General features: G+C 38.2%; 1 protein-coding gene across 1 annotated transcript in view; it reads left to right on the forward strand.

Annotated features, from left to right (window-relative positions):
- The window catches only part of LOC134536754 (schwannomin-interacting protein 1), a 257,366-nt gene that overhangs the window by 115,048 nt on the left and 119,739 nt on the right, over window positions 1–22,579 (forward strand). The window contains exon 6 of the mRNA XM_063376662.1: window positions 1,347–1,444. Coding sequence (XP_063232732.1) covers window positions 1,347–1,444 — 98 coding nt within the window. The remainder of the gene's footprint in view (window positions 1–1,346; window positions 1,445–22,579) is intronic.

Consider the following 22,579-nt stretch of genomic DNA (forward strand, 5'->3'; position numbering starts at 1 on the left):
ACCTGGGACCAGACTGTACCTATTGTCATCTAGCTGCTGCCGCATCTTACCTTCCTTGTATTCTTACCACCTTTCCATCACTTAGGGATAGAAGTTTATAGCTATATGCAGCCTATGAGTGAATCCAGGGTGTCAGCTAGGTGTGTGCACCGAATTTTCATCCAAATCTTTTCAGGGGCTTCGGGCGTGACTTAGTTACAAACATCCAAACTCCTATAACATTCAAATTTCTACATTTAATGATATAAGTAGGATATACACAAAAATAAAGATTTTCATGATGAAAGCCTCATACGAAAGGTAAATCCAAATGTGTATAACTTATGATGTCATGCTTCCAGTACATGCTCGGACTGATACAAGAACTTAACAATAACTAAGGACTTGTTTAGTAGGGAAAGACTTTTATACACTATTAAATGTGGTTGTACTAGGAATTCATACAAGTTATATAATGGAATCAAAAAGTATTTTACAAAAAATTTATCCTAATCAAAAATAATATTTTTATTTTTGAAATCCATTCATTAGTATAACAGAATAATGAATTAAATTTGTTGTATTGTGCATCTCTTTTTGAATAACGTTTTAACCATAAATGCTCGGCAATTTATTTTTATTGCTCTAATGTATCTGTTTTAAACAAATTTATCACAAATCATTTTATCTTTAAAATTCAGCATATAAATATTACGACAATTTGGGTGAAGTAATTAATACAAAACAGCATTTACAAAAATTAAAACAATAACATAGAAATTTTCAGTTATAAAATCAAAATCGGACAAAAAAAACATACAATCTTGTCTCTACGTATAAAAAAGGTTTAGCTAGAATCTATATGGGATTTTCTAATTTTCAGAAAATAGAGACCTGTAAAATTCGCGACTTCAAATCCCTAAAGGATAGACTCCATGATCCTCTATGCACTCGTGCAAATTACATCTGCTCATTGGTTACCGACTCGTAAAACCTGTTGACTGGAATGATCGTGATTCGCTAATTCTTCTGTTAAAGGTTTTTTCATTGGCCCAGAGTCCTTCAGATAAACTGCGGCCCAATCACTGAAGCGAAATAATGTCAAAAGTGTTTGGACTCTATCCTATCGCAAAATGAATCCGCATATTTAACAGGTCTCTACTCATGGGTAAGTTTTTGAAATAGAAAACAGAATAATTATTGGCATTTCGGGACAAATAGTTTCTTCGTCAGCAATGTGTGTCACCTCATAACTTCAAGAATAATGCCCCCTATAAAAAAACACGAAATATTCGAAGCAGAATAATTTGTAATTCTCCATCCTGTCGAACCTCCGGAAGAGTGAGCGTGTGTTCTGTGTGTCACAGGAGGCTTCGACGTGTACAACATCGAGACGGCGATGCCGAAGATAGACCTGGAGGCCATCGAGGCCCACCTGCGAGCCGCTAGAGAGGAGGAGAGGCGGGTGAGTGTACCTGCCCGACTTCTGTGCCCGGTCCCGGGGCGACCCGGAACATTGCATCCATACATTTACTTCTTTGGTAATTGTTAGAGACCGGAAAAATTCGCGGATTCCTTTCGAGACAGGCTGGAATCCAAACTCGTTTAGCTTAATGCTGCGTCAGTGATTGGACCGCAATTTACCTGAAGGACTCTGAGCCAATGGCAAACATTCGACAAAAGAAGTATCGAATCATAAGAATCGCAGTAAAACAGGTGTCCCAAGTCGGTAGCCAATGACCAGGTGATAGTTGCCCGAGTACATAGAGAATCGTGGTGTTTATCCTAGTGGTCATTGAAACCGCGAATTTTTCCAGTCCCTAGTAATTGTTTATTACTGCGTGTCCATTTTCCACCAAAGTTTTATCATTGAAATTTCTGTAATGGTACATTTGCACGTCGCAAACACATTCGACTGCTTGCTTTGTTTTAATATTTTGTGTTAAAATACATTTGGATACGTGCACGGAACAAATATATCTCTGATTCTGACAATGTTCCTAATAGCGTGACCAGCTTTATAATGCGTGCCTTCAAACTAAAAATGTATTTTCGTAGTGGTATTGTACAGTTTCGAGTCTCAAACGAAAACAACTGCTTACTTTATTTTAATTCCCTGGAAAAGCGTCCCTTAAAATTTTATACCTATTTTCAAACTCAAATATATTTGGGAAATTACGCAGCTTTGCATCACAAAAACAAACCATTTTTTTGGTTTATTTTAATAATTTATGTTAAATTACAACTGTATAGGCAATAAAAAACAATTAAACCAATTTTTAATACGAAAAAAAAATCAGCGCTAGTAGGCCCGGTCAATATGTGTCTTTATTTATTGATCTATTTATTTTTTAGTTCTAGCAAACAGTCGTCCAAAACAGGCTGGCACTAAACAAAAACAAAATGTATCCGAGCGGCGAGGATTTCTATTAGGCAGCGATGTTGCGGGTAAGCGAGTGAAGTTTCAAGCAATAACTTTACTCCTGTAATACTATGTTCTCTTTTATTATACTCTGCATCGGTGTTATCTTACAATAATCATAAACTTCTTAATTCATTATTAAGATTACTAATGTCAGCCAAGCCATGGCGGTTGTGAAGTATCTACCTTCTATGCTTCCCGTATTCAAAAAATATGAACGTTCTAGGAACAAAATAAATATTTTGCATATATGAAAAATCAAACAAGCATGAGTTAGCTTTCTTTAACAAAGATAATGAGAATTTTAATACATTACTTTACTAAATATCTAAGACCAAATTCATGAGATTTTATAAGAAACAAGGGAAACCGAGGAAAGCACCGAATCAGTCAGCATCCAATAACCTGGTAACATTTGTCCAAAGAATTAATAGGGCGGTGAGTGACTATATGAGACGTCATTTATTTTATTGAATTATTTTGTTGACTACGACTTAACAACACAAATGTTAATAAGGATAGAAAATAATAGTAAAAATGTTTATTACTAACCTAAAAAAATCACCAAGAATAAGTGTAATAACACCTTTCAAAAATTACAGTTCTATGTAAACTATTTAATGAAGTGACTACCTAGTGAAAAACAACTCTGTAAAATATTATATGCTAGAGAAATAATTTCACGTAATAATAATTAAAAATTTATTTTAAATATACTACATTATATTATTTTCATTTTATGAATTGGCATTGGGAAATATTTTCGAACCCACCTGATACTATAATTTTAATTTTTAGGAATCATGTTTTGTCGTAGAAAATTATAGTTTTAATTAACAAAAACATTACTATTCTAAAAATATTAACACATTTCTAATTATAATTCACACATATTCACGTTTTCTTTTAACAAAAAAAATCGAAAATTAATTTAGGAAGTTTATTGCAAGCTTTACAGTAGCTACGAAAAAAAACATTTTTTTTTTTTTTTGTATTTTAACATGTCTTAAGAGACGAATAAAGAACAATTTCTCTAAGAACGATTATATATATTTATATATATGTGTGTGTGTGTGTGTGTGTGTGTGTTTGAATATTTGTTTGTTTGTCCCTGATGCGTTCCTAAACTATTCATCCGAGATCCCTATGAAATGTGGCACACCTGACCTTTGAAACACGAGGAAGGCCACTGTCCAGGTGAGATAACGTACAATAGGTGGCGCGTGAGTCGTATGTATGAAGGTATTAATCTATGGAGTTGGTGTTTGTTCTGAAGTTTAAGTCAACTGGTTAGCAATTGGATGGGAAAACAAATCGTACATGTATATAGGCTAATCTATAAATACAAAATTTTTTTTTTTCCGTATGCGTTCCTATACCATTCATTTGATTGCGATGAAACTTTGGTGAGTTGTGCGCGTGCCTGCTAAGGTTCTGAATTAGTACAACCACTTTACAATAGGTGGCGCGCGTATCGTTTCAACAAATGTGTGTATTTCGTATAATTCAGCGGCAGTTAGTGTGTTTTCGGTGCATGAGTGCGCACGCATGACAGAATTGAATGGAATTAAATATAAAAAAGAAAGTTATAGAGATAGAAGTATAAAGAAGTATTTAGAGATAGTGAGAGATAAAGAAATAAAGAGAGATTAAGAGAAAGAGGGAGATATAGAAAGTGGGAAATATATAGATGTATATAAATATATATATATATATATATAGTTAGAGATGGATTTAGATGTAGATAGAAGTATATATGTAGATAGATATATAGAGAGATAGTGGGGTATAGAGATATACAGAGAGATATTGAGAGAGTTATAGAGATATACATAGAGATAGACAGATAGACAGTTGGAGAGAGAGATAGAGAGGTGCTTTGTGTATGTGTACCTACTTAAAACATATTTAAAAAAAAATACAATGAGACATTGCAACGCATTCCGGGAATTAGCTAGTGTTATAATAAAACCTCGATGCCTTTAACGCGCGGATAATGTAAAGTAGAATAAAAGTGGTAGATGCTGTTTTCGTGATATATTTTTTAAATTAATAAAAAAATTATAAGCAGCATAACACATTCTTAGCTATTGCTGAGAGTTCCTACTCTTCAACACAGGACACCTCAGTTATTTAAAATAAGCTACAGAAGCCAAGAATTGACAAAACTTTGAACAAATAATTTGGTCACTTGTCTTAAAATTCTGGGCCCGTTAATAAAACGAAAACTTTAAAAAATGAAAGACATATCAAACTAAACTTTTTTTGTGAATATATAATAAAATTGTCTCTGATGTTAATTATATATAATCGAATTTAACTTACATTTTAAGCATATTTATTATTCTTTTTTGTCCGTGTTTTGTGTTTGTCATTGCCTTTATGTTTATATTATCCTATGTTATTGATATACGTTTGTTTATTATTTCTGTGTGTATTCATAGTATTAATTAATTGTGTACTGGCTGACTATTAAGGGCCTTGACTGTGGGTAGGCATTCATATTAAATATAAATACTTTTTTATAGGTTTTGTGATTATGAAGAAAAAAAAATTTTCATTCTGTGCCAAAACTTTTTGATATCGCCGTTCCCGATTCAAAGCAGAACCAGTTCATCACTTAGCGAAGTCGTTACTCCAAATTTGTATTCGGGTTCATGGAAACTTTCTCTGCGGCGACACGGAATTAACCCGCGGCACACGCCAATTACATACATCCCATCAGCCGCGCAGATGGACGGGAATGAAGCCTGATGAAGTCATCTATTCTCCGGACCCCATTAAACCTTCGCCGGGTAGGAAAATGGAAATAACTGATTGGATTCCTCCGTCCCCCCTGCCGTGCGAAGCCGCGTTATTTGCAGGAGACTCGTAGGTCTACAGTCTGAAAAGGTTCGACCCTACCTTGAATGAGACTACCAGTTTTACCCCATTCAATCTCGCTTTTCGTCCCTTTACTTTTTGACGAGACAACGTCTAATAAATCGACGAACGCCGGCTGCACGCACGAAAAAGTGTACCGTTACGCACACTGTCCCGTTACGCCGTGTCCCGTTACGCTCATTGTAAGTATGCGCCGCATCTATCTCTCTTCCACTCGAGTGGAACAACCATCGATTTGACTTTTTCGAGGCACATTAAATTTGAAACACTCCCATTTGTTTCCTACTTTTCCTATCATCGTCCTATCCTTAACAGAATAACACAGATTGGAAGAAGTTAAATAGCAAACATGTGTTAAAGTTGTAGTTAAAATAATGTCTTCGTAAAGTAATAAAAATATTTGAATTAATGAGTGCAAATAAAAGTAAATTTATCAATTAAATTGTAGATTTCATTTCAGTCCTTCTTTGTATCCATACAAAATAGTGATAATTCAATAAAAAATAATTCAATTTTATTCATAAAAGTATGCAATCATTTCATCAATGTTTTGTTATGATGTTTTCACGTTAAACTATCGTCCGTAAACCGACTTTACAGACAACCAATTTTTTTTAAAATATATTTTGAACTTGCAAGTGATTTTAAACTTTGGGATGCGTATTAATCACTTACTTTCATCATGTTGCAGCAATGATATGCCCAATAATTATAATTCACGGACACCTTAAGTTACGTGCGTTATGTTACTAAGATTTACATTGACACGCATTAAAAAAAAAATATTTACCCTAACGAAAAAAATATTTTAGTTCCGTAAAAAAATGTACTGTTTGAATTTTCAATAAGTACTAAATACTAATATGAAAAATTAAGGAAATCTACGTCTATTCCGGTTTTGAAAATTGTTTCACTAAATATCTGTCAATTATAGAGGGAGATAAAACGGAAACAAACGGATCAATGAAAAGTAGAAAACAAAATACTTTAAGATAACCGAAGTTTATGTGAGGGTAAAAGAAGACATTAAGGCAGATTTTTAATGTTCACGAAAAAAAAAAATTATATGAGTGCGGTGAACTAGGTTGCGCACGATCGAGTTCCTCAGCTTCTCCCTGTTCATCGTAGGCTCAGGATTCTCAAGGGACTTCTTACGAGAACTGGGGATCAGTTATTTACTTCATAATACTCTAACACTGACTGACTGACAGACAGACAAAGCACAGCCTAAACCGGTGAACCTAGAGCTTAGAAATTTGGAGGAAATATTCAAGTACCATAGGGGGTGCACTGAGGAGGGATGTTTTGGAAATCCCAACCTTGAAGGAGGTAAATGGAGTGGTGAATTTTGTATGAAGCGAAATACCACTTACTGACTCACTCGTCACGAATACTTCCGAACTATAAGACCCACAGACTGGAAATTTGGTACGAGTATTTCTTTTGCTGCGGTAGACATCCGCTAGGAAAGGATTTTACAAAAGAAAATCTCCAAATGGGGTTGTAGGGGCGTTTAAAATCAGCTTATCCTTTTTTTTTTTTTTCAATGCTGTTGCATTGTTGGTGGTTTTTTTCGTCTCCGTGGAAAAGGTAAATTGCATTGGTGGTGCCTTTTTCGTTTCCTGGTGACGCTTTAATTGTTTACTCACTTTCATATCTAAATCAACCAATAAGGATGGTTAGGGGGCGTTAAATATCAAAATGTCCTACTTTGGAATGCTATTGCATTGCTGATTTTTTCATTGTCTCCATGGAAACGGCAATTGAATCGTTTATGCCTCCTGTGTCTCCTGGACGGGAGACGCACCACAACGCCGAAATACCACAACGCCGAAATGCCAAATTGACCACAACGCCGACAGCTATAAAACTGCTGTGTAGCACAACGCCGAAATACACTAACGCCGAAAAAAGTCATTGCAGGACTGCCACAAAGGTTAGGTTAGATTATGTTAGGTTAGACTAGGTTAGGTTAGACTATGTTAGGTTAGACTAGGTTAGGTTAGACTAGGTTAGGTTAGACTAGGTTAGGTTAGACTAGGTTAGGTTAGACTAGGTTAAGTTGGACTAGGTTAGGTTATATTACGCTAGGTTAGGTTAGGTAAGGTTATATTACGCTATGTTAGGTTAGGTAAGGTTATATTACGCTATGTTAGGTTAGGTAAGGTTATATTACGCTAGGTTAGGTTAGGTAAGGTTATATTACGCTAGGTTAGGTTAGGTTAGGTAAGGTTAGGATTAATTGTGGTATTTCGGCGTTAAGGTACATTTAAGAAACACACACAAATTCATTCAGTTGTTATTTCGGCGTTGTGGTACACAGCAGTTTTCTAGCTGTCGGCGTTGTGGTCAATTTTGACATTCGGCGTTATGGTATTTCGGCGTTGTGGTAACGACCCTCCTGGACGTTGTAATTGTTTACTCACTTTCAGATCTTAATCAGCTACCAAGGCGGGCTGCAAGGGCTTTAAATATAAAAAAAATTCCGTGTTCCAAGTATATGTCCCACATACTTGACACAATGTGTAAAGACCGGGACAGCGCCGTAGCCAGTCTAAGTAACAAAGATGCACATGTGCTTCGAGTCTACTTTTGTCAGTGATCAACCCAGCTGGGTTGTAGGATGCTAAGTAACAGAACTCGTATTCAGAAGAGCCTGGGTTGGAATCTCAGTACGGCTGTCCTGACATAAACTTCCCACGGAGTCCCGACACTGTGTCCGGAAAATGTTGAGACAAATCGCCCTTCAAGGAATGGCCCAGCCAGGGCTGCATTTGTAGCCCTAGACTTTGCGGGGCCCTGTACGATTTACTTTTCTAGAGCTCTAAAATAGGGTGTCCATAAAGGAAGGTCCCAGTTTCAATGTTATATTATAATAGTTAAATTTCTACTATTAACAACAAATCATACATCAATTTGAAGATAACTAACCTAGTTGTTCTTACAAATGTTCAATGTATGCACCTTTAGTTAAACGGCACACACCCAACCAAAAATCTCATAATTGATCCCACACTTTGGTTAACAAGTCCGGAGTATTGGAAGTGATATCTTTTATGAAACCTCGAAGGAAAAAAAAAATCGCAAGGCCGTTATCACAGGTGAACATGGAGGCCAGCGAAAAGAGCTCTGTCGTCTCGAACTGCCTACATCATCGCGGATATTTTTGCCACATGAGGGATCATAATTAAACTGTAAACGAAACGCACGTTGCACTGAAATCACAAAAAGCTTTACCCTCATGAGTCGTTATTTTGCGTAAATGGCGCTGCAGGCGAGAAAACAACAACGCAGTACTCGCGCATGTGCTTATCTAAAACTGTTTGGGGTCACTCTTTAGTTGTCACCTTTAACCAACACTTACAGTTGATAATATTAAAATTTATAACAGGGGCATTATTTATGTGCATGCTGTATTTTGTAGATGGGCCCTACCGGGAGCATGGGGGAGTATGAAATAGCGCCTAGGAAAAATAAGGCTTATCGGGGGCATTCCCCCTGAAAATTCGAAAAATAATAATTTAGATGACAACGTTTTTAAGCCAAACTGGAACTTAAATTTCGAATACAGTTTAAATTCATCTTAATGAATATTTAAATTATTTTGATAAATTATGAACGGGTTAGTTTTATAAATATTAACTATAAAAGTCCGATGAAATTACGTCATTGTATGAGGCAATCAAATATTGGAAGGGTTTTTTTTTTCTTAGTAAGAAATCGGAAGGTATTGACCAGCAATTTAAAATACATGCATACAAATTTTCCCAATAACTTCCACTGATTCACAGAAAGCTAGACAAACAAGAAAAATAAAATTGGAAAAGGGCGGCGTAGGGCCCTGGAGACATCACTGCAGGGGTTTAATTGTGTTGGTGAGGAGATATGGTAAGAACTACGCTCGCTGCTGCTTCTAGCGCGGTATGGCCTCTAAACGTAAGGCTGTGAACTGGCGTGCAGTCTTCTCGTCGTGCACAGAGCCAATATGATATCTGAGTGGGAACCATAAAATTATATGGCGGATAACTGAAGATAAAGGCGTAATGCAAGCCCCGTAACCGCTTTTAAGAAATTATCTTTGAAATATTTGTGCAATGGGACTGCATGACTTGATGTAAGCTTTTGGACATAGTTTTCTTCTACAGACATACATGTGCTTTAGCAATGGCGTATGTCCAAAAGCTTACATCAAGTCATGCTTTCAAGAATATGTACAGGATTTTTAATGCCTAAACAATATTCCAAAAATATGCGTTTTATCAATTTTCACTCTTCAAAAAATACCGTTTAAAAACGAAATACGGAAACAGAAATGCTCGTTTGTCCTCAGCGTATGCTTAAATGTTTTTTTCGTAAACAGACATCACTCTAATATCTTAAGCAGTTTTCAAATGGCGTGTTTTTTTTTCCTGAAGTTCTGCACACCGTATGTATGCCTTTGATTCGGTAGTTGAATCCGTCGATTTACCAGAAGATGTGTTTTTTTATGTGCCAATTCTTTCATGACATCGCTGCCAGAAAGCCAATGCGGAAAACCAGATATGTGAAATTGTAGGGCCAAACACTGTATCACATACAGAAGATGAAAATTTTTCTTGTTATTATATACGTTTCTCGCCACTTTCCTTTTACTCTGATTTTCTCCCATTCCATATTTTTAACTATACTGTTTCACACAGGCTCGATTTTTTTGTTTGCCATTACTAGGGCCATCCACTTTTCGCGGAACAAAAAAAGTAAAGGCGACAAAAGCGAGGTTTTCACCTAATTTTGTTTTTCGTTATATGAGAGTTAATACTCCAATCATTCGAAATTTAATGTGAATAAACTTTATTGTCAATTACTGATCATAAAAATTACAACCACAACGCATACTTTTATACCAGCTCTAGATTTTAGACTGGATAATGTTATTTATAAAACTTTAAATATATTAAACAGAAATTATGTGTCCCTGTATTTATTATCTGTGGCAAATTGACCTTTCTGTTCACTCCATTTGAAACCTGACTGTTTCATGGCGATTTGCGCCATTTTGGAAGTAATTTCATAGACTGAGAGATTAAATAACACTAAACTTTCACGTGTTTTGATGTATTTTGGTGTATTTTCGTTTACAACAATAACTTATAACTATATTTTATATTATTTTTATTCCTAAATATAAATATTTTATCATAAATTTATTTTTGTATTTTATTCACGTTTAGCTGGTTTCACATTTGACGTGGTATGCAAGTAAATGACTTGGAAAAAAATTCTAACGTTCATTACACGACACGCTAAAATTCAAATACCTATACCTATACATGTCGGTTGCATCTTCTATACAGGTTATGCGTAGAGACCGGAAAAATTCGCGGATTCCTTTCGAGACAGGCTGGAATCCAAACTCGTTTAGCTTAATGCTGCGTCAGTGATTGGACCGCAATTTACCTGAAGGACTCTGAGCCAATGGTAAATACTCAACAAAAGAAGTATCGAATCATAAAAATCGCAGTAAACAGGTGTCCCGAGTCGGTAGCCAATGACCAGGTGATAGTTGCCCGAGTACATAGAGAATCTTGGAGTCTATCCTAGGGGTTATTGAAACCGCGAATTTTTCCAGTCCCTAGTAATGACAAAAAAACGCGTGAACGTAAAAATACATGCAAGGCAACCTGGTAGTGGATGATTGGTTCCTTACATTCTAGGGTAGACTCCACAGTCTTGTGCACAATCGAGAAACTGTCACTCGTTCGTTGGCTGTTGACTTGGGAGACGTCGTAAGGTGTGATACTTAAAAAACTTGTGAATTCGAAGTTATCTTTGGAAACAGGTTAGAATGCATACCTTTACACACTTATTACTGGGTTCTGGTTGGACAAGAGGTAGTTTTAACTTGCCCCGAAGCACATAACATTAATTTAAAAGACTTTTATGACTACGGGCATGCATGTTTGTGAAAATAAAATATGATCGCTCATTAGACTGCTGTATGGTACGCTACAGCGCTAAGGATTGTTCCCTTGTGATTGGGGGCCGTCTGCAACAGAAGCCATTGCAATACTTGTCTCCGGGCCAGTCAGGAACCGTTTGCTTCCCGCACTGGATGGTTATGGATTAGAGAGACGGAAATTTCGCGGATTCATTTAGTCGCAAACTAGAATGTAAATCTCCACACTGTCGTACTGTGTTCGTGATTGGACCGCAGTTATCTGGACACGCCTCTCTACGACCGTGAGCCAACGATGTCCAGCTAGGAGAGAAGTAAGCGAATCAGGCAGTGCCAAATAACAAGTATAAAAATGTTCTCGCTAAGAAATCAACCAATGGGAAAGTAAAAATGGGTCGAGCACACCTATAACTATGAATTATATCCTGAGGCCAGAGGAATCCGCGAAATTTCCGGGACTCTACACATAACATTTAAAAGACTCATGACTACGGGCATGCATGTATGTGAAAATAAAATATGAACTCTCATTAGTAGAGACCGGAAGAATTCGCTAATTCATTTCGTGATAGGCTAAAATACAAATAGTTATACCTCAGTGCTGCCTCTGCTATTGGCTTACAACTTACCTGGATGACGCTGGGCCAATGAGAAACACCCAACCAAAGCTTTATCGAATCACAGGCTGCTACGCTGGGACGTCTCACACGACAGCAGCCAATGTGTGGGTGACATTTGACCGAGTGTACGTAGAACTATGGAGTTCATCCTGCAGTTCATTGAACCCGCGAATTTTTTCGGTCCCTTCTCATTAAACTGCTGTATGGTACGCTACTGCGCTAAGGATTGTTCCCTTGTTATTGGCGGCCGTCTGCAACAGAAGCCGTTGCACTACTTGTCTCCGGGCCAGTCAGGAACCGTTTGCTTCCCGCACTGGATGGTTATGATTAGAGTCCCGAAAATTTCGCGGATTCCTCTGGCCTCAGGATAGAATTCAAAGTTATAGGTGTGCTCGACCCATGTTTACTTTCCCATTGGTTGATTTCTTAGCGAGAACATTTTTATCCTTGTTATTTGGCACTACCTGAGTCGCTTACTTCTCTCCTAGCTGGGCATCATTGGCTCACGGTCGTAGAGGGGCGTATCCAGATAACTGCGGTCCAATCATGAACACAGTGCGACAGTGTGGAGGTTTGCATTCTAGCTTGCAACTAAATGAATCCGCGAAATTTCCGTGGCTCTAGTTATGATTCTTGTGCCTGCAGTAGACATGTGCCTGAAAGAAACTCAACACAGACGATGCTACAGTGTTTTAACATACAGTTGGTGCACGGCACCATATATGACCCAGCCACATGCAGTTCGGCTGGCAGGTAAAATGCAGCAGCAGCGTATGTACAGTAGACGCCGACTTATTTGTGTACAGTTGTGTATATTTTATCCTGGTTCAATAAAAATGACGTGAATGTGGCAGGACTCGATTCTAATTTAGTTCGTGGTGTTTCATTGGCTTATTGCCTTCCAGGTAAACTTTAAGCCAATGGCAGAAACAGTAAAAACGTATTTTTTATTATGTGTAAACATCGTGGCTCTCCAGATATGGCCTTCGGTTGGAGTCGTTTCGTGAATTGAAAATAAGTCGAATTAATGTAAATGTGTAACTACGGTACTCCCATCTGTGGAAGTCTTAGAAATCTTAAAAAATGGTGGACCCACGTGATTCATATATATCGCTTTCGTGAACACTGCAGAATTTTACACTACCCATAGGTAGGAACCAGAAAAATTCGCGGGTTCAATGACATTAAGGATGAACTTTATAGTTCTACGTACACTCGGTCAAATCTCACCCTCTCATTGGCTGCTGTCTTGTGAGACGTCCCAACGTAGTAGCCTGTGATTCCATAAAGCTTTGGTTGAGTGTTTCTCATTGGCCCAGCGTCATCCAGGTGAGTTGTAAGCCAATAGCAGAGGCAGCACTGAGGTATAACTATTTGTATTTTAGCCTATCGCGAAATTAATTCGCGAAATTTTCCGGTCTCTACCCATAGGTACATAAAAATATAAATTAATATTAAAACTATCCTTTAATACTTTATGATGTAATTTCGAGTCATGAAAAATAATAACTTAAAAAAATACTTTAGAATCATGGCGATAAAATACATAGTTAACGAATTTTTTAGTTGTGAATTGCGCCCGGGGGGGGGGGGGGAGGAATTCGTGGTCTCTACGAATGCCGCGTGAAGCAGTCCGGCATGACGTCATCGGCCTGCGCGCGTCCGTCTGGATCCGACGCCGTCGTCGAGAGGGACAGAAGCGGGATATCCGATAATATCTCCTCCCCGGCGGATTAGCAGTGCGAGTGTAAAGGTAGCGTGACGACTGGACTGCTCAGTGGAGAAAAATTTTCTGGCCGACATCCATCCTGCAAACATGTGCCACGTTCGATTCACCAATGTGAATCAAGGACAGGAACAAAAAAAAAATATTTTTTTTACTTTGTAAACATTACCGCAGTGACTTTCTACAACACAACCATGGAGGTATTAATCTATGGACTAAAGTGTCTCTTACTTCTTGGGAAGCCTACGATGTACATTCTGTATTGCACAGACCCGAACAAGCCCGAATATCTACCTTCGGCCAACGTCAGCATTAAAATGATTTGACAGTATTTTTAATGTAGCTATACTAATCTAACATAACCAACCATCCACAATTTTGTAAAGTAATAAACAAAAAAACTGACGTATTTGGCCGAAGGTAGATATTCGGGCTTGTTCGGGTCTGTGTAATACAGAATGTACATCATAGGCTCTTCTTACTTCTTACCTCCATGAACACAACTGGAATACATAATAGGCTAGATTACAGTTCCCAGGTATGAAAGCTACAACGATGACCCGAACAGTTCCGAGTTTTGCCGAAGTAAAAGGTTAGTCACTGTAATAAATAATAGTACTTAATTTTTTTTTTCCGGAAGGGTAGGTTACGTTATCGTGACTTAAGTGAGGCTGGTTAGGTTGGATTAGCGTTATTTAAAATACTCTCATGACCGTAAAATATTGTGGTCTTTTTCCCTACGATCGGTAAACCTCGGAGAACTTCGGTACTGTTCGGGTTTGGCTCTCATCCCGTGAACTGCAGGCTTCCCTACATAATTATGTGAAAGTAACAATTTTCGAAATGAAAAATTTGTGTAAATTATATCGTAAATTTTACCTTCTTGGCAGCTAAAGACTCAGCCTCACTCTCCGAGTTGGTTATTTTGGTTGTTTTATTGTTTTATATATTAATTAACTAAGGGACTAATTTGTAAATTCATTCCAAAAGCTCTCTGGCGATTCTTGTAGTCACTCATTTTATCATCATTTATTTTCTGAACGTTATTTTGCGACGTAAAAGAACCGTAATTATTAACACTTGCGTGACCTTTTTTACCACGATTAATAGGAACCGGAAAACATCAAGATCCTCTGCATACTTGGGCAAACGTCGCCTGTTCATTGGCTACTGACGTTTGAGGCGTCTCAACTGGGTGACTTGTGATTCGATACTTCTTCAATTGAGGGTATCTCGCTGACCCGGAGTCCTCCAGATCAACAGTGAACCAAGAAAGGTTATAGCAAACTTTGTCCAACACACCAGGTATGGTAATTTTTGCACATATGTAATAAGTTTAATCGAGATAATACTGAGTATTTTTTACTAAAATTGGCGCACATAGTTTATATTTAAATTGATGTTTAATTCAAGCATATGTTTTTAAAAACCATGGAAAAGATAATCGAATATTTTGTTGTATTATGCCTATTATGTGCACAGTTAATACAGGAAAACTATTAAAGGGACGGTTCACAAATCACTTTTAACCATCGGAGGTACTAAAACATCACAAAGCATAAATTCCCGGACTCATGTAAATGTACAAATTTACAAACATCTGCAATTTCACATACACAAAATTTCTGTTTTACTCACAGAAATAAATTTGCAGCTTATACCAGTGAAAAAACCATCGACCATACAAGTATCTAATCGCAAGCTGTCGAGTTGAGAAGTCTCGCAAGTCAGTAGCCAATTAGCGGGTGGCATTTTGCCCAAGTACGTGTGGGATTGTGGAGGCCATACCAGAAGGCGTCGAACCCGCAGTGTTCACTGCCTGCCTGCGTTTATGCCCGGAGCGAAGAAGCGCAAACTTTCACTGCGCCTGTGTTCTTTGTGCGGGTGGAACAAAGCTGCGGGGGTTGAACTCTGGATGGGATTTAAGGTTTTGTTTTACGTAGGGACCGGCAAAGATTTCGTGGTACGATAAAGTTCATATGTGTTTACCTCTAGCTGCTGCTGGTATCGATAGAGTTTATAATAAATAGAGACCTGCCAAATTCGCGGATTCATTCGGTGATAGGCTAGAATTCAAACACATATATATCTTAGATAATTTTGCTATTGGCTTACTGTTCATCTGGACGAATCTCAACCAGTTATAAACCCTCAACCAAAGAAGGATCGAATCACAGACAAACCAGCTGAGACGACTTACAAGTCGGCAGCCAATGAACTTGCGTTATTTGCCCGAGTGTACAGGGGTATGTGCAGTCTATCCTGAAGGCCGTTGAAACCGCGAATTTTGCAGGTCTCTAATAATAAATCATTTTTGCCAATGAGAAACCCTCAACTGAAGAATGGCCAAATTCTCATGCTACCCAAGTTCTATCCAGTACGGTAGCCAATGGAACAGGTGGCATATGCCCGAGTATAAAAAGTATTGTGGAGTCTATCCTAGAGAACGTTGATAACGCTTAGTTTTCCGTTTCCTGGTCATTGCAGGAAAGTTTTCCAAACTCGGATCCCTAAGACTGCCTCACGCTTTGTTTTCAGTACAGAATAAATGGATCTCACTGAGGCCAGATTCATACTAACCGGCTTGTCAACATTAAAAACTTATTTTGTTTACCATCGATAGTTAAAATAAGTTTTTATGTTTTTAAAACTTATTATTGCTTTTTTAAGACAAAAAATACTTAATTTTCAAAGTATTATAACTAATCAGTACATTACTAGTACAGTTCTTAGCGCAGTATTAGTTCAGATATGAATAGAAAAAAAATATTATTTATTAACACCAGCTATTATTATTCCACAGGAAAAAATATTTATGGCAATCGTTCACTATAAATAAAAAGCCATTTCGTTAATAATGAGCAAAATTTTAACAATAAAATTATATTTTAAAAATGCATGTCCAAATGGTAGAGACCATGTTAGCGTCTTTAATTTACGTTTCTTTAGAAAATAAATATTCATTTTATTAGTTAAAGCTCTTGATGAAATACAACAAGAAATCGTATCTCCAGAATTTTCATAAAAAAATTTCCTTTACAAAATATTTTTTTAAAAATATATTTAAGAAATTTTCATAACATTATGAAGTTGTGTCTGTAACATTTGTGCTCTTGGGTACCTATGTCTTGTTGCAACAGAGCATAATAAAAACAAGGACCGCGCCAATGGCAGATGTCGTGCATTGGAAAGAGAACGAAATTGCCCATTCAAATGCACACCTGCTAACTAAATATGGGTAGAGACCTGAAAAATTTGCGGGTTCATTTCGTGTTATGCTAAAATTCAAATAATTATACATTAGTGCTGCTTCTGTCATTGGTTCACTGTTAATCTGGAGGACTGAGGGCCAATTAGAGACCCTCACTCATAGAAGTGTCGAATCACAGGCCACAACCAGTCGAGACGACTCACAAGTCAGCACCCGATGAACAGTTGGCATTTGCCCGAGTGTGTGTAGAGGATATTGGAGTCTATCCTGGAGGTCATTGAACCCGCGAATTTTTCCTGTCTCTAAATATGGGAAATTCTGCGGAAGGCAACAGGTGTACCACTGCAGGTTCGTCGTGCATAACCGGACCTTGATCACATTGATTTCTGTTGTCACGGATATGTACATAGGACAGTTAAAAATTTGCAGTTTAATTGAGCTAAAGGTTGAACCATGATTATTTCGTTGATTCGTCTCCCTCCAGGTAAACTCCAATTGCTTTTAATTAAATCAACCACATTTTTTTTATGTAAATTGCTCGTGAACAAGGTCAAACAACTCGGCGTCATCGCTGTACGTGATTTCACTTTTTTTTGTAACTTGAACAGAAATATTAATGAAAAATTACTGATTATTTGTATATTTGTACTGTTTCACTACAAAATAGTCTTTGCAGTCACACTGGGTTCGGATTATTACCCGGGCACTTATGCTTTGTGTTGTCCCAGTACCTCCAATAGTTAAAGTTATTTGCAAACCTTTCACTGAACAGCTTTCCAGTATTAACTAATAAGTAGAGACCTGCAAAATTCGCGGATTCATTTCGTGATATGCTACAATTCAAATAATTATACCTTAGCGCTGCTTCTGCCACTGGTTCACTGTTAATCTGGAGGACTGAGGGCCAATTAGAGACCCTCACTCATAGAAGTGTCGAATCACAGACACTCGGTCGAGACGACTCACAAGTCAGCAGCCAATGAACAGGTGGCATTTGCCCGAGTGTGTAGAGTGTGGTAGAGTCTATCCTGGATGTCATTGAACCCGCGAATTTGAGAGTCTCTACTAATAAGCATTATAAAACAAAATAAAATTCCATTTATTGAATATTCTATTGAATTTCGAATAAAATATCGATTAATATATCAAATTATGCGCCAATTAGTTTGTTAAAATTACTTATCGAAAGAACATATCTCATATGAGCAAAAAAAAAATCATAGTCATGTTTTGTACAAATTCACGATATTTTTCTTGTAGTATAAAAAAACTATATCTTGGCAACTGGTTTCCAAAGAAATCTTTTGTTAAAGTACAGAAGAAAATATTTTTTTCCGTGTGGGTGACTACTACTTCTGCTTGTTTTTGACCAGCTCAGATTCGACAAGACAACTGTTTCTGGAATGATCCACGTGAAGCCAATGTATGTGTGCTTCGAGTCCACTTGGGACGCCTAGTGCATCCGTGCAATAATCGTGTCTGTGCCTGCAGTGAAGAATCGCCTTGATGGATTTGCGGCAGTAGTCCTCTCTGGAAGACACGTTGGGTCGCAATCTTTTTTTTTCCCCGGTCGTGAACCTTGGCTCGAAAGACCATCGTCTCCGGTGTCTTCGACATCTTGGATCTGCGACTAATCAGGGGTGGAGGGGGGGTTGAGTGAGAGAGAGAGAGAGAGACGCGCGTAACTGCGGGATGAGCGGATGGTGTTTCAGAGCAGCTACAGTACGCGCAGTGCGAATTGTCAGAAGTGGTAAGTAGTATAGGAATGACGGTCCGAGATCTGGCTTCTGGCTGAGGTGCCGAGGTGCCGGTCCGCCATCTTGGATTGTGACGTCACAGCGGCCATCTTGGATGGTTGTGACCTTGACCTTTGGCCTTGACCTTGAATTTGATCCTCAAAATCCGCCAAAATTGGGCAAAATTTGCCCAAAATTCCTCAAAAATCGCCAAAATTTCCATTTCTGTGGAAAAAAGTTCCGCCAAAAAATTTCAAAAAATTCCACAAATTAAAAATTTCTCTTTTCGAGGGAAAAATTTCCCGTTTCGAGGGAAAAATTCCCGTTTTTAGTCCTTAAAAATCCCAGCGGCTGAAAATTCCTAAAACTGGCTTAAGCATCCTTAACTCAAGCCTCAGTTAAGCCATTTCTAGGAATAAGGATACCATGACCGCCATCTTGGATTATGTCGCCACCGTTGCAATTTCCGTTACGCCCGCCATCTTTAAAATCTTCATTTACTATCCGATTTTAATGAATTTTTTTTTAAAATTTATAAAAAATTCAATTAATAAAATTTTAATAAAAAATATTTAAAAAACATACGTTAACGACACGGAGCTCGGAGTCCTCGGTTCGAACCCGGTGAGGGCGAAAAAAAAAATAAAAATGACGACAGATCCTTCCACCACGGAAGTCACCTACAGACTAACCTACCACCACCAATAACAAGGTCAACTAGTATGATGTCATGTCCGCCATCTTGTCTTCGTCTGCTGGTAGCCATCATCATCTTGTTATCGTCGGCGAGAGTGCGCTGACGCCATGTTAGTTTAATTCTTATCCGCTAGAGTGCAGTAATCATTTATTATTGCTGTGACACCCGCCATCTTGTCATTTGGCCGCCATCTTGAAAATCCATAATTATTTAGCTAGAAATTCGGGAAAAATTCCAAAATTCATTAAATAAATCACTCATTAATTTACAGATTGATTCCATCAGTTTCAGTCCTTGGTTCGATACCCGATCGATGCAATAATGTTTAATTTGATGTAAAAAAATAATAATTTCATTATTCCATGTTCAACATTCTTAAAGAGACATTAAAACCTTTACTGTCATCATCATCCTATAAGCCACCAACACCAACATATTGGTAATTCATAATTTTAATGCTAGAGATTCGGGAAAAAGTTCAGATATCATTAAATAAATTTCCAATCAATGTACTGATTAATTAGATCAACTTAGGTCCTTGGTACGATTCTGGACGATGAAAAAAATATCAATTTAACATAATAGTAACAGGTTCGAGGAATTAAACACCACAAGTTCTTTCACAAACATAATATTTATTACATAATTTCTATTCTACTACAGGATCACTTACGAAAGCCAGCAAATTTACAATCATTTAGTTCCGCAGCGGTGTGAAATGACTAATTCTTAGCTCCAATCGGTTTATACTAGACAGAGTCCAGCCAGAACCTTTACAGACATAGTCCACCTCTTCTTGACAGAGTTTCTGGATACCGTTTTTAACAGTTTGCTTCACATCGTTAGAACTGTAAATTACTGCAGCCGATGTCTTGAATGCACACTTCTTCACTTTGTCATCGAACGGATATGGCTTTCCATATATACAGTCCAACCACAAGTTATATTTCAAAGGTCCGTTTGTTGCTACATCATCAGTAAGCTGATTGATTATCTTCTGTCTGATATCGTCAAGAAAATTACAAATGTCCTTCGACTCACCGAACGTAATTAGATAATAGTAGTCTTTCAACGTTCCACGAAATGCAGACTGCGCCAAGTAGAAGCCATTATCGTTCACTTGTAATGCTCCGAACACAGTCTTAGGTTTAGTTCCATGTTCAGACGTCATAACAATCGGTTGCTGGGCATCTGTTCTTTTGGTTGTACGCTTTCGTGTCTCCAATCTAAAGCGAGGAGTCGAAATGTCGGCAGGTAGTTCAACAGTAGGAGCACAGACTCCACCTTTACATTTTTTCGCATGATGTCGCAAACTGTCAATTCGAGTAAACCATTTAAGGCACTCATCACATCGAAACTTCATGCGAGAAGGATTCTTCATACATTTGCTCCGCTCATGTCTTCGTGCATCATGGGAAAATGCGAACGACGTATCACAGTAGCTGCAAGGATACCGTGGTGATGAAGACGATCCTTTCAGACCCGATCCAGATACAGACGTTGCAACAGTAGTACCATTTCCAGGCATTCTCTTATGCACATCGATGCATCGTTGTTGCGACGAAACCTTTACTTTCTGCCGCACAGCAGGACCTTCGCATGCCTTCATGTGCGTTTTCATATTATCTTTTCTGGCAAACTGCTTATGACATTTCTCACAAACAAACATTTTACGATATAGGTTCTTGGCACATTCGCTCCTCTCGTGTCGTCGAGCATTGCTGCTGTTTGAGAAAATCTTGTCACAGTAACAACACCGATGTTCGTTAGTTGTTGTCGATTCGGCATCCATTGAAGCCTCCATCGAGGGCGAAACGAAGTTCGTCGAGTTTTCCTGCACAGCCAGCACTACCGGCATTAAAGTCTCTTCTGCTGGTGGTATCGCGTCTGATGAAGTCTCCTCCAGTGTTGTCGCAGTGGTTGTCAACGGAATCTGCTCCTTCTCCGTCGTAGCTGTCGTCAAGGTTCCCGTAGTCGACGGTACAACCTCCATCGAGTTCGACGTTAAAGACGGTAAAGATGCCATCGAGGTCTCAAGAACAGATAATTGACACGACTTATGCACCAGAAGAAACAAACTAGACGATCCTTACACCGCCGGCGTCAGTAACAAACTGAGCGATCTACTGTCTAGGACTCGCTTATATACATGCACCGTATGGAATAATACGCTAGTCAAATCAAGAACCATGTACATTAATACTAGAGTCAAATCTACAAAATTAAAAAAGAGGATCATTTGACCGAAAAAAAAATTCGATCTCTCCAATATACGCCAGGCTCCAAGAGCTACAATTCACGTCATCAGATCCATCTACATTTTGCTCCTATGCTTCAATTGGCCATTAGCTGCAAGTGCTCCAACAGCTCCATCAGCTCCAACACATAATGTACGCAATGTACGCGCAATACATACAATTTACACGCAATAAATGTAATGATTACACAGTACACACAGGAAACGGAACGTACACACAGTACACACACACAGGAAACGGAAACGTACACACAGTACACACACAGGAAACTGAACGTACACACAGTACACACAGGAAACAGAACGTACACACAGTACACACAGGAAACGGAATGTACACACAGTACACACAGGAAACGGAACGTACACGCAATTTACGCAAAGTACACGCAATGTACGCAATGTACGCAATGTACACAATATATATGCAATGTACACACAATGACTACGCTTCGTTCGCGCAGGACAAGCATTTAATGAAAACGAAGCACGTTTGGACGGAAATTCTATAAAACGAAAGCTCATTTAACGAAAAGGAGGCACATTCTCTCGTTCATTCAACTTGGTAGGATACGATCGTCAATGATAAGTTAGGATATAATCTCTCCAACAGTCTATGAATCCAACAGTTTATATTTCCATTAGCCATCGACTCCAACAGTCATTGGCTCCAACAGTCATTGGCTCCAACAGTCATTGCCTCCAACAGTCATTGGCTCCAACGGCCTTTTGGTTCATCAGCTCCAATGATATTTGGTTAGAATGCTACGACTCTAAGAGACTATGAGACTACAATTCTACGAGTGTACAAGACTCCTCCAACTACCTACAAGTGTACAAAGCTCCAACTACTTCAGCAGCATTATGTTATAAGATTACATGACTGCTTGTTTACATAGCTACAAGTCAACGAGGTTACTTGGCTACGTAGCTACAAGTATACGAGGCTCCAAGCCATCATGACTACGCGACTACGAGCCATGAGGTAACGAGACTACGTGACTACGGGTATTCAAGCTTACGAGACTGCGAGGCTACAGAGATACGAAGCTTCTAGAACATACGTTTACGAGACTGCGAGAATACAGGACTACAAGTGTACACGAGTACTTG

This window comes from Bacillus rossius, chromosome 11 (genome assembly GCF_032445375.1).
Source record: "Bacillus rossius redtenbacheri isolate Brsri chromosome 11, Brsri_v3, whole genome shotgun sequence".
NCBI lineage: Eukaryota > Metazoa > Arthropoda > Insecta > Phasmatodea > Bacillidae > Bacillus > Bacillus rossius.